The following is a 15,325-nucleotide window of genomic DNA, read 5'->3' on the forward strand; positions in this document are numbered from 1 at the left end:
ATTAAACATTTCCAAATGATGGGGCAGCTAGTTGGAGCAGTGGATAGAGCATTGCCCTGCAGTTAGGAGGACCTAAGTTCAAATCTGGCCTCACATACTTAATACTTACCTAGCTGTGTGACCTTGGGCACTTAACCCCATTGCTTTGCCAAAACAAAACAAAACAAATAAAACATTTCCAAATGACATTTCCATATGAGTCACCTACTGGGCTTTTCCCCTTAACCTCCCTATACAAGACTATTGTTCTTAGACTATAAATTGCATATACAGTATTGACCTGCTTTGCTAGAGGCAGTGTCTTCATCTGGAAGGTCCATACCCAATCATATATATATATATATATATATGAATGCATATAAATTATATAAATGTGTATTTATTTCCTCTTTCTTGTGACATATGAATAGAAGCCATTATCACCACCATTTTGTAGGTAATAGCCCAGAAAGATTAAGTGATCCTTTCCATTAAGGCCATATAGTTTTTAAGTGAGAAAGTCAAAAATTAAAACTCAGGTCATCTGATTTCTTAAGCTGCTTTACTTTAATATAAAACCATTTCTTACTTTCATAAAAAAAATAACTAAAAGCATGACACAGTTTCTTTTGAGTCAGTGGTATCATCATAGGGATCTGAGCGGATCTCCATTTAATTCAATGAACAATATCAAACAAATCCTTGCAAACACACACACACACATATGTATATATACACATGCAAATATATACACCAATATCCAATTGATACCTTTCTATCAATTGCAGCTTCCAGTTCAGGATAACCAGCTTTATCTAGGTGTATGTTTGGGAAAAGGTCTTCAATCAGACTCAAGAATAAGGGTTCATCTTCATCAATCTGAAAGAAAAAAGTGAAAAGAAATTAAAAGAATGCAACATCAGACAAGTAATTTTACCAGAAAAATATAGATTTTCTCTAAGTCCTATAGAATTCTACATACTTGACAATCATTATTAAATACATATACCATCTTATTTTGAACTTATATACTCTCACCATCCTTCCCAGAAATCAAAGAAAAATGACAACTGTTACCACCTCCAAATATGACACAAAACATTTTTAGCATTGCTTTGTTTATTTGTGCTCCAGTTATTTTAAAAACATCCTAATAGTTATAATAGATGAGCATTCAATAGTAAATTGAGGAAATAAGAGTTTAATTTATACTTCTTTTATGAAGGATGAACATCTATTCATTTAAGTAAGAACAAAGAATTTAAAGAAAAAACAGATTTAAGACTGGAAAGGATGTTAGAGGACATCAACTACAACCTCCTCATTTTATAACTGTAGGAATTTTGGACAAGAGAGATTAAATGAGCTGCCCAGTCATAAAATTAGTATGTATCTAAGGTGACATTTGAATTCAGGTTTTCTAACTCTAAATTCAGAATGCTATAGACTATAGCAGTCTGCCTTTTGACTTTATCAATTGTGTCTCTCAGGGTATAGAAATGTTTGCTGACCCTCATTCTCTGCTGTGAAAAAAATATAAGTTTCTTACACACTTGTACAATTTAAAAATATTGCTGCCTTATCATATTTATCGGCAATGAAGGGGAAGGGGTATTTTTACTTTAAATAAATAAAAATATCATTAGTTTGCAGTGAGAAATATAAATAGGACCCCAATTGATAAAATTTCATCATTAATCTTTCCTGCTATGACAACTTTACACATGTTCATTCATTTACTATTGTAAGTCACAGCAAGTATAGATCATACTGAATACAATATTATTCCTGGGGACAATATTATTTTTTATTTCCCCTAGTGTTTTCTATAGCAATTAAGAGCTTTCTAATTAGCATCGTTAATAAGCATTTCTAATAGCTCCTAGTGCTTGAACAATTGAACTGGTGTTTAAGTAAGTGGAACATGCCCATCTGTAAAGCTTACCAGTTTGGAAAGATTCATATCTCTTAACACACGCATGACAATGGTTGTTTCTGTGTCAGTGGGGTTGGCTCTTTTTGCTGCTCCTAAAGTCCTAAGTACTGATAAAATGTTACGCAGTCCAAAATCATAATGTACCTAAAGAATTAGAGGGTTTTTATTAAATATTTTTATTATTTCAATAATAGCTTTCAGAAAAATATAATTTAATCAGAATGATTACCTGAGAGAGTAATGGTGATTATATGACAATTATTCATTGATAAACATACATAGAGTATTGGTTCTAAGCACAGGTTTCACACAGAATATTTTGAAAAGCAAATAAAGAACATTAAACAACAAAAATTTGTTCTATTTTATGAAATTTATTTCATGAGTACAAGAATCCTAAGAATTCTAGAGAAACTAGGAAATATGTTAATAGAATGACAATAATGGGGGGGGAAATATTTAAGGAAATTTCCCTAACATGCAGAGAATCTTACTTTCCTCTTGAAGGAAGAGGAGGATATTTTACAACAAAGGAAGTAAGAAGCTACTAGATGCATTAGTGACAGCAAGATGAGAAAAAATTTAGAAGAAACAGGACTGAAGGAAGAAGATAGTCAAAATAAAAGCAAGGTGAGAAAAAAATGAAGAGTTTGGGTCGAAAAACAGAACATTTTGGGAGTTAGGCATTGCCAAGGTTTGATGCACCAAATAAGATCTTAGTAGCATGATTTACAGTGACAAAGGAAAGACTTAGAATTGTGTATTCATTTGATACAAAGCTTTGGAAAAGACAGAAGCAGAATATGGGATGCTAGTATGAAGGTTAAAGTAGATTAAGTACAAAACTTGACTATATATCTAACCAATTACATGTCATTTGGCTAAGTAACCTAACTTTCTGTGCCTGTTCTAGGACAGAGTATGCTAGTAAACATTTAACAATCAAACCCCTATATTATTAACATATTTTCCCCATTGCATTCTTAAGTCTAGAAGTCTAGACCTAAGAAAATTAGCAAAATAATAACTCAAGCTTTGATTTATAGCATTTGCTGATGTCCAAATTACAAAAAAATACTGAAAATTGACTGGCTCCAGCCTCATCTTGGCCCTTATTATCTGGAAATCTAAGAAATCAGGGGTGTAGATTCAATATCTGCTAGGTCACTTTCAGCACTAAAGTTATATGATTTGGCAGCAGAGGTTGAGAATACATAGATGTAATAATTTCTTGATTCAACATTTATTAAATGCTTATTCTGAATTTGGCTAAGAGAAAATCTGGGAGGGGAAAGAAGTTATGAGCTCAAAAAAGTCAGTGTTCAAATTCTGTCTCTCACATATTCTAGTTGTATACCATGGGCGAGTTACCTTTGAGTGACTAAGTGACTCTTTAAGACTATAAGTTACAGGGGAGCCAGTGAACTTCATATGTAGCAGAAGTGACCATTGTGGGAATTCCATCTACTAATGAAATCATAAGAGCAATACAATCCTTTTCTCCCTCCCCCAAATATGTACAGTACTATATAATATAGTAATAAATAATATTCATAATTTATAATATATGCAGTGTAATTATATCATAAATAACACTAAAATATTTAATCATCAGATTTTTTACTTAATATGATTAATATAATTCTATGTTAACCTATTATTTCTAAAATATATTATATTATATTATATTATATTATATTATATTATATTATATTATATTATATTATATTATATTATATATTTTATATAAAATATATCTTATATAAGCAATCTCCTTCTACCTATTCAGGGTGATACTTTCTCTGCAATTTCTGGTCTTTTCAGTTACCTTGGATTACATAGACAGTACATGTGAGATATAGGATTGATTCTTACAGCTCTAAGATTAGCTCTCTCACAGGACAGCTATATCTGAGGCATACATATGTTTTACATTTTAAATAGTCCCTCTGAAAAGTCTAATGTGATTGCAAGAAATCATTACTGTAGTTGTTTATTTGCCTATTGAGACTGTCATTAAATCCTACAAATACATAGTTTTCCAACAAATAAAACTTTGAAGATAAGAAGTGATTCATTGATGTAAAATAACCTTTGGATAATCACACCTGCTTAGAGAGCTGCTCCTCACACAGTTTGTACAACGTGAAAAATTTCCTGGCCAAGACTATGTTATCGATGAAACCACAGCTAGCCAACTTCACCCGAATTATAATTTGACGATCAGGAACCATCATAGCTACTGAACGGAAGTTAATCTTTAAGTTTTCAGGTAGTTCCTGCCGACCAGCATAGCCAGGGTTCTAAACAAAAGAGGTTTCAATATAATAATTATTAAACATTACAGTAGAAGAAATAAAATAACCTTTTATTTCCATGCAGGTTAGTTTAATTTTCCTTTAAAAGTATAGAGAATGTCCTCAAGGATTTGTTTCATGAACTAAAGGCTTAGACTGTTTCTGTAACTTCCTCAAAATATACTTGAGATCAAATCATCCTGAAGATGCTGGAAGGACTCTGAGATGTTTTGGCAGTGGAACTGGATTGAAGCTTCACTCAGATGAATTATCTCCAATGGTTCTGAACAGCCATTCTTGTTGAACATATTTCTCCAGCTATGGCTAGGTATTCTCATTCTGATAACTGTTAAATGACTTATGAATGTCTTTGTTTCAATATCAAATTTAAATTATTAAAGATTCTCCTTGAGTGAGGCTCAATCCTTGACAAATATCCACTATGCAAAGTATTGAATGAAGCATCAGGGATATGCTTCAAATCTGTAAAAGAATGATAATTTGCTCTCTTCACTGATATAGTTCACAACACTTCCATGGCTTAGTGGTTACTTGAGTTGTTGTGACCAAGAAAGAAATTTCTGGAGGTTGAATTCCTGTTAATAACAATTCACTAGAAGCAAAGATAAAATAAAACTTGGTTCTTCTCTTATAAACTATCAGCATAGAGTATTAAGTACATAAAACAATATTTTAAAATAAGACATATGATGCAATAAATTGGTAATTATTATCAATTAGGGAAAGATTTTGCAGTTAGAAGACTTGTGTCTCAATTCTGACTTTTCAAACACTGAGTCTTTTCATCAACAAAATTAGGGGCTTGAATGAAATTATTTCTAAGGTTCTTTCCAACTTTTGATATTATGTCACTAATAAGATTTATCATTCTATGGACCATCAAGCATGACTAATGTGCATATGTTTCTTAATTAGCTAGATCTGTGATGGCAACAAAAAAGGTATATCCAAGTAAGGTATCTACATTTCCAACATAGATCAACCAAATCAGGAATTTAATCTGAGTGAACTGTTTGGAACAAAGCATTCAATTGACTTAACTAAAGTCACAAAGTCAGGATGTGACAGAATCTGAAGTTGAACTTAGTTCTATCTCTGAGGCCGGCTATTTATCTATCTATCTATCTATCTATCTATCTATCTATCTATCTATCTATCTATCCAAACATACATACATATATGTGTGTATGTGAATATGCATATATACATTTTATATACATATATTATGTAGGTATTATATATATATACTTACAAACATAAATTCATATATATATACATAGATGTATATAAAATGATCTCAAATGATGATTTAACTAGTATCACTCTGTTAGGAGCAACCAAATAAATATACATATATGAATGAATCTTAAAATCCGCACTCCCAATTTCTACTTATGAGAAGGCACTAAAATTATATTCTTAAGTGAAAACATTGTTGCTGTGATCATAATGCAAAAAGTTCAACAGTTGTTTTTATGTTTTCTTACCATGGTTAGAAAAAGACCAAATTCTGGGTTCATTTGTATAGTGTCTCCATCGGTAAAAATAAAACTCTTTTTACGTTCCTTCTTACATGTCAGAATAATGGAGATTTGCTGTGCAGCAACAGATAATACCGGGAGATCAATACGGTTAAACTCATCAAAGCAGCCCCAGGACCCTGACTGTGCCAGCCCTTAGAAAGGAATTTAAACAGAAAATCTGATTAATATATAGTATCAGAGAGTTAAGGATAAGGGTTTATATAAAGGAAGAAGGCTGCTGTCAAAGTAAATCAGAATTCATTTCATTCAGGAATAAAGTAGGAGTGTATGGGGAATTAGAAGTTGAGTAAAGTGAACAAAGCAATTGGCTCTGGAAGATGACTGACATAGGACCCTTCAGTAGCACAGATCTAGCAACTCAAAAGAAATTCTATAATAGACTGGTGATATTGATAATGTTTGTCCATTTGGCCCACCTTAGTACAATTCAAGATTCCCTCTAGTTTTTAATGATTTCCAATAATTAAAAATACTTTTTAAAAATTTTCAATCATTAAAAATACTTTAAAAAAAAGAAAAACCAACTATTTGCATTATTGTACTTTGACTATTGGCCCTCACCTTTAAAAATTCTTCCCAGTCCTCGGAAATCCATCTGATCTGAACAATTGAAAACCACCACATATTTACCAAGGCATCTTCCCATATCTTTTGTAGTTTCTGTTTTGCCAGTCCCTGCAGGGCCAGCAGGTGCACCCCCCATGCTCATTCCCAAAGCCTGAGCCAACGTGATATAACACCTAGAGAGATGGAAAGAGGGAGGGAAATATGATTGATACTGACAGTGGTGGAGAAATAGAATAGAGAAGTAATGCAAAATGAGGAACAATGCCCTGGCATGGGAGCCAAAAGATATGGATTTTAGATATATAATTTTAAACATGTAAGACATGGGGTCACAATTTCATGTCTCCCAGATCAGAAGCATATGCTAGATGATCTTTATGGTCCGTTGTAACTCTAAAATCTTTGATTTTACTTAATTTAGATGGCATTGCCCATATGAGTAAGTCATCTCCAAATGGACATTCCTTCCTGGTAATTCTGACTCATAGGCTCTCTTATTCTCTCTGTGCTTGTTTGTCTATTTGTCTCTCTGTCTGCCTGCCTGTCTGCCTGTCTGTCTGTCTCTGTCTGTCTGTCTGTTTGTCTCTGTCTCTGTTTCTCTCTCTCTCTCTCTCTCTCACACACACACACACACACACACACACACACACAAACACATTCCCACATTCCTATACAGTGGTCTTGCATGATGGTTCAAAGTGGTAAACAGCACTGAGTAAAATTTGGATGGTTACAAAATGTTCCAAAATAATATAATGTGAAAGAAAACAATTTAAACAGAGTAATATTTGGTACTGGTATTACATAAAAATAGTGATTACTTCTTAAAAAGGAAGAATGATTCCAATTAAATATACACAGAATGACTTCCAGTGTGGACTCAGAAGCACACAGTATGTGGCCCCTCCATTTCAGCTAAATATGTATAGGCTTATCACCAGAGTGGCCACAGTATGATATATTTCTTTGAAAAGCAACTCACAGAGATCTTTCTTTGTTTGCTAGAGAGCAAAGGGGTTATGATCTACACAAATGGAGCACAAATCAAACTTTAAAGCTGCATTTATATTCATAATTTAATTTTTATGAAATTTGTGAAAATTAATACACATGCAGGTGGAATAGCCATATGGAATATATTGTACATATATATATATATATGGAAATGGAATATATTCTATTTGTATATACATATTCACATAAAAAATATATGCACAGGGTGTCCCAAAAGTCTTAATGCTGTTTTAAGTTTTAATAGAATATTCCAGAATAGAAATGTAAAAGTAAAAAGGATGAGGTCAACTTCCATCATCAGTATTATTCAAAACCTATTTTTATGAAAAATTGTGTTTATTAAAATGCAAATACTTTGTACAGGAAAACACAGAGAAAATGCATCTATTAAATAAAGAGCCTGACTGCTAGTTAGCAGATCCAAACTGGCTCTATGTTTCAATTCATCCCACATCTAGGAAATGTTGCTTTGTTCCCTGCATTACAGAAAGAAATATACCCCTTATTGAACTGCTAAATTTCCCATTTATAGTAGAATTTCAGAAATCAGCGATTACTTAGAGACTAGCAAGCACTGACTAATCAGCTAATGTACATTTCAATCACTACTTTGATAAGAATGTTTCTGTTTTATAAAGGGAAAAAGGTAACCAACTTACATGCCATTATCTCAATATGCAATGATAATGTTTTAAGTGCTAAGTGCATGAACATGCTGGGCTTTTTCCATTGAGACAGCTACTTAAATAACCCTGCCTTAACTATGAGGCATCATTCATCATCCAGTGACAAATACCCAAGGTAGGAGCAATTTCACGTCCTCTTTAGAGACAGCACAGATGTATGTATGCAAAATGTAGCTGCATTATGTGCACATGAGTGCATTTTTTCCTCTATTCTCCCCAGTACATTGTCTCTTCCACCCCTTTCTAATATTTCTTTTTTGCTCTCTTTTCCAATATATATGGACTTTTTCCCCTATAACTTTCCTCTATCTTGTATAAATGCTCATGCTAAAATTTTAACAATCGACTCTCCAGACACAATATAAGCTGGCTCCATTACAGCATTGCAAGGTTATGTTAATCACAGTCTAACAACAGAATTTTGTTTTGTTTCATACTTTTGGGATAAAGAGATAACATGGATAAATAGAAATAGAAGATACAAATAGGAAGAGGAAAGGTAAAAAGACAGAGTTCTCAACAAGAAAGGGAGGAGAAGGAATTAAAAAGGAAGGAACTAGAAGACAATATTACAAATAAATCAGGAATTTGTAGAGCTCAAGAGGCAGGGATAGATACATAGTTTTCTAGTTTTGTGTATATTATTTATTAAACAGATAAAGTGTCTTTATGAAACCCTTCACTTCTGATACTTATAATTCTTTTCTAAGGTAGTGAATAGATGAGATTTAGGAAACTATATTTTACCTAAAATGATACCAAACTGCTCACTGCATCAGAAGCCCATCTCTTTAGCACAAAATCTCCCATGGCAATATTACATAAACTATCATGAGTTCAGAAGAATCTAAAATAAAGTAAGCCAAATGGCACTGGAATCATGTTTGGATGATATTATTCAAAGATTTTCAGGGAGAATCTTCCTCACAATGCATATGCACCTTTCTTCACATTGTAGCTACTAAAGAAAGCTCTTACTATTAAACTAACCACTGATTTATTTGTATTTCAGAAGAAAAGTAATTAGAACAAAAGCCTGAGGGAATAAACCAAGTTTTTTTTTTGGGGGGGTGGAATAGAGGATGGAATTATCTTCTCTCTGAAAAAGGAAGAAAGACTAAATGTAAGTTATATGATTTTCAAGGAGAGGGAAAGGGAACAAGGAGAACCACGATTCACTGGATCAAATCTTTTCTCCTTTCTCTTAAATGGAACTAGTTCTGGGGCAGAGGAAAGATTTTACCTCCTATCATTTCTACGTCTTCTACAAGGACTTGAACAAAAAGTGTGCTTTTTGAATTCATTCCTCCAAATTTTGAGTTAGTAAGTTACCTTATTTCTTTTACTTTTCTATCCACTCATCTTTCCACTTCTGCCTGGCATGTATTCTCCCAAACTTATCACAGGTAAATATATAAACAATAATATACTGCAAGGATCAGTCTTATCTTGTTAACTAAAAACAATCTTATTCAATAAAGGTGATTAAAACAGCTGCTGCCTAACCCCAACAGCACAGATAAGATCTATTAAAGACAACTCCTAAGAGAAAAGAGCTATTGTTTTGTTATTAGAAGCAGTATAAAATTATTTATTTTGCAATGAACAATTATTGCTTTATTATTAGAAATATTGCTTTTTTGCTATCACAGATTGCTGTTCCTTTTAAGAATCTGTTAAATTCTATTATGTAAATTCATAAGAACTTAGATTCTTAAAAAAGAAAATCAAGTGGTTCATAATAAAGATGGACAATAAATAATTATTTTTATGCTTTATATACATATATATGCTTGTTTTATTTGGAATTAATAACAAAATAACAAAAGAATTATAATCTACGTGACTTCACAAAGTTTAAGGCAGAGTCATAGGCTTAAAGAATTGTTGCACTGGAAGGGATCCTTGAAAATCTCAATTGTACCCTCATCATTTTACAGATTAGGAAACTGAGGCCCAAATAGGCTAAATGACTTGCCCAGGGATAGATCTGGGTCTAGAATCCAGGTCTCTTGACCATCAGATCAGTATTTTTTTCCTATTATATCTTATATTCATTTGCATTCTATTGCTTCCTTGCCCACATGACACTTTGGATGTTTTAATAAGATGGCACAAAGTGGCAAAATCAATAAGATGATGGTCCACGCCTACTGTGATTTGTTCGGAGTTTTTCTATAAAAACAAAGAGTAGCTTTATTTTCTATAAAAACAAAGATTCATCTTTCTGACCCTTAAATTTCCACAAAGGTCATTTTAACTTTATCTCAATTGAGACATAGTTGAAATTGCTTTGTATGGACTCCTCCTGGGTAAGTCTGATGAAATTTTTATCTTTACCCAGAATAAAATATATGGGAAAACTCACATATAATGTTAAAAAGGTCTAGGTTTCAAAGACTTCAAATACAAAAGAACCGATAAAACCTGAAGACATAATAAAAAGCCCCTAAGCATTTTGAAAAGAAGAAAGGAGGAAAAAAAATCACAGAATCCTTCCATTACCTATCTGTGAGAGGAGTTATGACAAGTCTGTCAGTGCAGCCTAAAAATTCATTCTGGTATATAAAAGCGACATCTGTGATGTGAATCATCATCTTGTCAGAGTCTTCATTAAAATAAAATCGACACTGTTTCAGCCACTCGAAATCGGTAGGGTTCTTGATATGCATGTGACACTAAAATTTAAAATAGATACATGATTACAAAAGAGAGAGCAATCTATTTCAAACATATAAATTAACATTTGACTGGGCTGCAAAGAGTAGTAAAGGGTTCCTTACAATTATGGGAATTTCACATCATCACAAAGAAACCTTTTGCAGACTATGGGGATAGTATGAGAAATGGGAGTAGCATCCTTAAACAAGATGCATGCACACATTCAATGAAACTACATGTCTTTGCAATAAGCAAAATATAAATGTTAATTAGTTTAAGACATAAAAAAATACTTTCCACAAATATATGCACAAAATATAATTCTTGCAGACTAAAAATATCTTATGTTTTAGCATACAAAAGGAAACAAACACAATATTAATTTGGAGTAAAAATTGATAAGAATTGTGTTTTTTAAAAGAACTACTAGACTTTTACACTAGAAAGAAGCAAATCTAAAATTACTACAAATCTAATTTCCAAATCTTCTTGATTCCCAAATCTATTTAAGGGTTAATATGTACTCAAGTATTAAAATATATTATCATTTTTAGAGTAATATGCTAACTACTGTCATTATTTCTGGGTTGATTTTATTTAATTCTTCACTGTATCTAGCTGCATAGATATTAAAATGGAAGACATTGTTTAAATTGTAAGGATTGAATTTGAAGTTGAAGGATCCAGTCTCATGTGCCAGCTCTGTCCCTTGCTATACATTGGTGACCTTTAACCAAAACACGTACCCTTTTTAGAATTCATTTTCCTCATATATAAAATGAGGCAGTTTAGCCAATATAATCGCTAAGGTCCTTTCAGATCTTATATCTATGATCCCATGACATTTAGGACAGAATATAAACATTAGAAAAAGAACTAGTATTTCATTAATTATAGAAATATGAGCTGTCACCTTCCATACATAATGGAGGATTTCATAAAAGCAAATTTTCTTCCTTTCTTTTTTGCTCATTTTTCCTTTTTCTGAAACTTTTCTATGCTTATCAATTTTTAAAAATATAAAGTTAATATTGTATCTAGAGCATAACATATTGTGAGTTAACACTGGAAAACTATATTTAAATTTTATTAAACAAAAACTTTAAATATCCTATTAAATTTTCCCACTAACAATGAAAACATTCTTATTAGTAACATTAATAATCAAGATGCTTTTATTTAATACACATTTTTAAATGTTTAGATATACTTTGATAGATATAATGCAATTAAGAAGAATTCACTATGCTAATGAAATCATAGATGTGAAGCCCCTCATCCCCAAAAAGATAGGAGTTATTAGACAAGTGGACAGTTAGACAGACAAGCAACAGACAAACCTACAAAAAAAAGACAGAGAATAAGAACTGAATGGCAAATTTTTCAGTGTATTTTTAAAATGGAAATTCCATATATAGCCTTTTCACAGTTAACAGATAAATGTATACAACTAACTGAGAAGGGAAAAAACAGTATAATTAGCTGTTTATCATCCTACAAAGTCTTAAACCAAATATCAACTTTTATTTTGATTTAATTAAAGTAAAATTAAGTAGATAGTGGAGTTACTAGAAGTATTTACCAGTTCATCAAAGATATCTCTTTGGTGGACATGAATAGTAATCAAAGTCTCATATTTCACACGTTCTATTGAACTTAAATCCTTTGTGGTCATGTCTATCAGTGTATTCAGTAGGTCTAGGAAAGACTGGTTTGTTTTCTGCATGATTTTTTTATCAAATTTAGCATTTGTGAGTGCCTCCTCTGCATCTCTTGTCCATATCAACTGAATTCCTAACAATCCAACCTGATGGAAACAAAAAGTGAATGTAAGCATTTTTATATAGAGATATCTGAACAGAATTACCTAGAAAATAAGTATTATTTATCAATATAAATTGAAAATCCTTTTTTTCCTGCAAAATAATGGGTTCCTCTTCACACAAGATCTTTAGGCAAAAGACATAATCATAGATATTGATAGGAAATTCTTTCTCTAATAATTCAAGTTTGTCATTTTCTGATGCTGACTAACCTGAAACCTAAAGTGATGCTCTTACAGATGCTCCCCTAATAATTGTTTTACTGATATGCACACACCCACACATTCACACACAAACACACATAGACATATATATGCATATGTATATGTATATATACATATATGTATGTGTGTGTGTGTGCACACATATAGACATATGGTACAGGACATATTTGGACTGAATTCTCTATAGATGTCTCTTTTCATATTGTACTTTCAAATTTTTACTTTATCTTTAAAACTTTTGTTCTCTTTTCAAATGTCTAACCCTCATCTCTCTTAGATCATGATAAATTGCTTGGGGGGAAGATCAATGTCCTGCCTGTTTATGACCTTATAGCAGGTAAAGCAATGCTTTCCATTTGGAAGCAACCAACATTACATTTCTTAGGAAAACAAACCATTTGGTGTATGTTGGTTTTTCATTCTATCAATAAACATGTTTTACAAACCTTTATGAGTAACATACATTGAGACAGAACTGTTAGAAAAACTAAATGGTAATATGAAAAAATGTTTTAAGAGCAAAGGACACACATTTCTGTTTTATGTTTAACTCAATTTTACAACACACAAAATTCAAAAGTAACTTTTATGTATACATGTTTAAAAGTTTAGTCAAATATATTTAGGCAATGTGTGAATACATTTTATCCTCTTTGTATTCATGAAAATCTGATATTTGAGCTTTGTTTTTCCACTATTTTTTCAAGAAACTCAACACATAACTTCCAGAGATTTGGAAAGAATATTCTACACAAAACATTCTCAGTTCAATTATTGACCTGTGCAGGAAAGGAAGAAAGAAATTCAATCAGTTGGAAGCCTGGTTCCTGAATATTTGTGGATGCCTGGCGAATCACAAGATGTAATGAGGACTGAGATTCTTCCAAGAGAGAATTAAGCCAAACTTCTACATTGCCTTCTGCCATCACAGGTTTATCCAATTCAATCATCTCACCCTCACGCGAGGAAATTGACATAATACGATCATAGATCTATGTTAAGACATGAAAAAAGTACAATCATATAGAAATAAAGATAAATGCACTGACTTTTTCTTTATTGCTTTTTTTTCCCTTAATTTCAACCTTCCTCAATCTTTCACCATAAGAAATTGAGAGTAAGATTTAGAATTATCAGAAGAGAAAATACTTAAAATTTTGAAATTATACTGAACAAGATAGATTCTCAATTGTGTGTTCTTAAATAGTCTAAAAATCTGTGTGCTTAAAAGTAATAACTGTGGGGCAGCTAGGTGGTGCAGTGGATAAAGCACCGGCCCTGGAGTCAGGAGTACCTAGGTTCAAATCCTGTCCCAGCCACTTAATAATTACCTAGCTGTGTGGCCTTGGGCAAGCCACTTAACCCCATTTGCCTTGCAAAAAACAAAAAAACAAAAAAGTAATAACTGTTTATCATAATAATAAGAAAAAACATCATTAAGAACCAAAATTGAGCATACCTTTTCATGAAATTTGACCGATTTTATGTTGTCGAACACATTCAGCAAGTGAGCCTGTATGGTGTGAGAGTCTGAGGCTTGACCAAGAATCTCCAAAAGAGCAGGATCAGAAACAAAAAAGAAACGAGGAAAAGAAAGTCTTTTTTTCTCCAAATATCTGATTGTTAGGAGAAAAAAATATAAAATTATTTAAACACATTTTAAATTTGGTTTGTTGGGAACCTATTTGTTTTCATGGATATGTAAAGTAGGTGTGGTTTTTGAAATTTATGACTTAAAAAATCTTCACCTTGCATCTTGCTTCTTGTTGTTTTAGTTGCTAGTGCCAGCAATCCAAACTTTCTACATTCTGATTACAAACTACTTCTTTTGAGTGGGGTATTTAGTAATCATATATATTCTACATAATACAGAAGTAAAATGTCTATATTTTGGTTTAACCATGTCAAAATCTTGCTTCTGGTTTTTGTACAAGCATTTACTGTCTCTATTGTGTTTAATTCCTTATTCATGCAGGCACTCTTTCTATTGTCAGCACAAAAATGGTTGTGGGCAGAGTAGTTAGATGTAACACTTCTCCCTACAATTGAATCCATGGAACTTTCTCTTCCTTCAAAGCTTATTTTAAGTGTTGCCCCTCTATGAAGTTTTTCTTTATGTCTGTGACTTAAAGTATTCTTTGCCTCTTCAAATTTTCCCAGCACAATTCATCAGCATCTCTTTTTTCCTTCGTGTAATTTTTACTTTATGTTACAATGAGTACATTTTATTTTCTTTGTAGTGAAATGGAAGCTCCATAATGGCAGAGATTCTGCAGTTTTCATTTTTATATCCCAGTGTTTAACAGACTTATACACAGTGGGTATTTAATGCATCTTTATTGAATTCAATTGCTGAACTAGTAACTAACTATATGTTTGCTTTGAATGAAAGACAGGAATCAAAGACAACTTACTGAGAAGGTAGTAGTATTGTTGGCAGAAATAGTGAAGAGAGGAGTGAGACAGATTTGAGAACAAAATGATGAGCTCAGTTTTAGACATGTGAAATTCGAAGTAGTGGAAGCTATTCAAATGAAAGTGTATAATAAGCAATTGGAAAGAGGATTGGAATT

General features: G+C 32.2%; 1 protein-coding gene across 1 annotated transcript in view; it reads right to left on the reverse strand.

The window, feature by feature from the left end:
* The window catches only part of DNAH5 (dynein axonemal heavy chain 5), a 302,769-nt gene that overhangs the window by 154,029 nt on the left and 133,415 nt on the right, over positions 1-15,325 (reverse strand). Inside the window, exons 32-40 of the mRNA XM_074202020.1 lie at positions 14,212-14,368; positions 13,532-13,744; positions 12,288-12,512; positions 10,550-10,722; positions 6,339-6,517; positions 5,721-5,908; positions 4,024-4,218; positions 1,925-2,059; positions 751-858 (exon numbers count right to left, since the gene is read on the reverse strand). Of these exons, the coding sequence (XP_074058121.1) occupies positions 751-858; positions 1,925-2,059; positions 4,024-4,218; positions 5,721-5,908; positions 6,339-6,517; positions 10,550-10,722; positions 12,288-12,512; positions 13,532-13,744; positions 14,212-14,368 (1,573 nt within the window). The remainder of the gene's footprint in view (positions 1-750; positions 859-1,924; positions 2,060-4,023; positions 4,219-5,720; positions 5,909-6,338; positions 6,518-10,549; positions 10,723-12,287; positions 12,513-13,531; positions 13,745-14,211; positions 14,369-15,325) is intronic.

This window comes from Macrotis lagotis, chromosome X (genome assembly GCF_037893015.1).
Source record: "Macrotis lagotis isolate mMagLag1 chromosome X, bilby.v1.9.chrom.fasta, whole genome shotgun sequence".
NCBI classification, from domain to species: domain Eukaryota; kingdom Metazoa; phylum Chordata; class Mammalia; order Peramelemorphia; family Peramelidae; genus Macrotis; species Macrotis lagotis.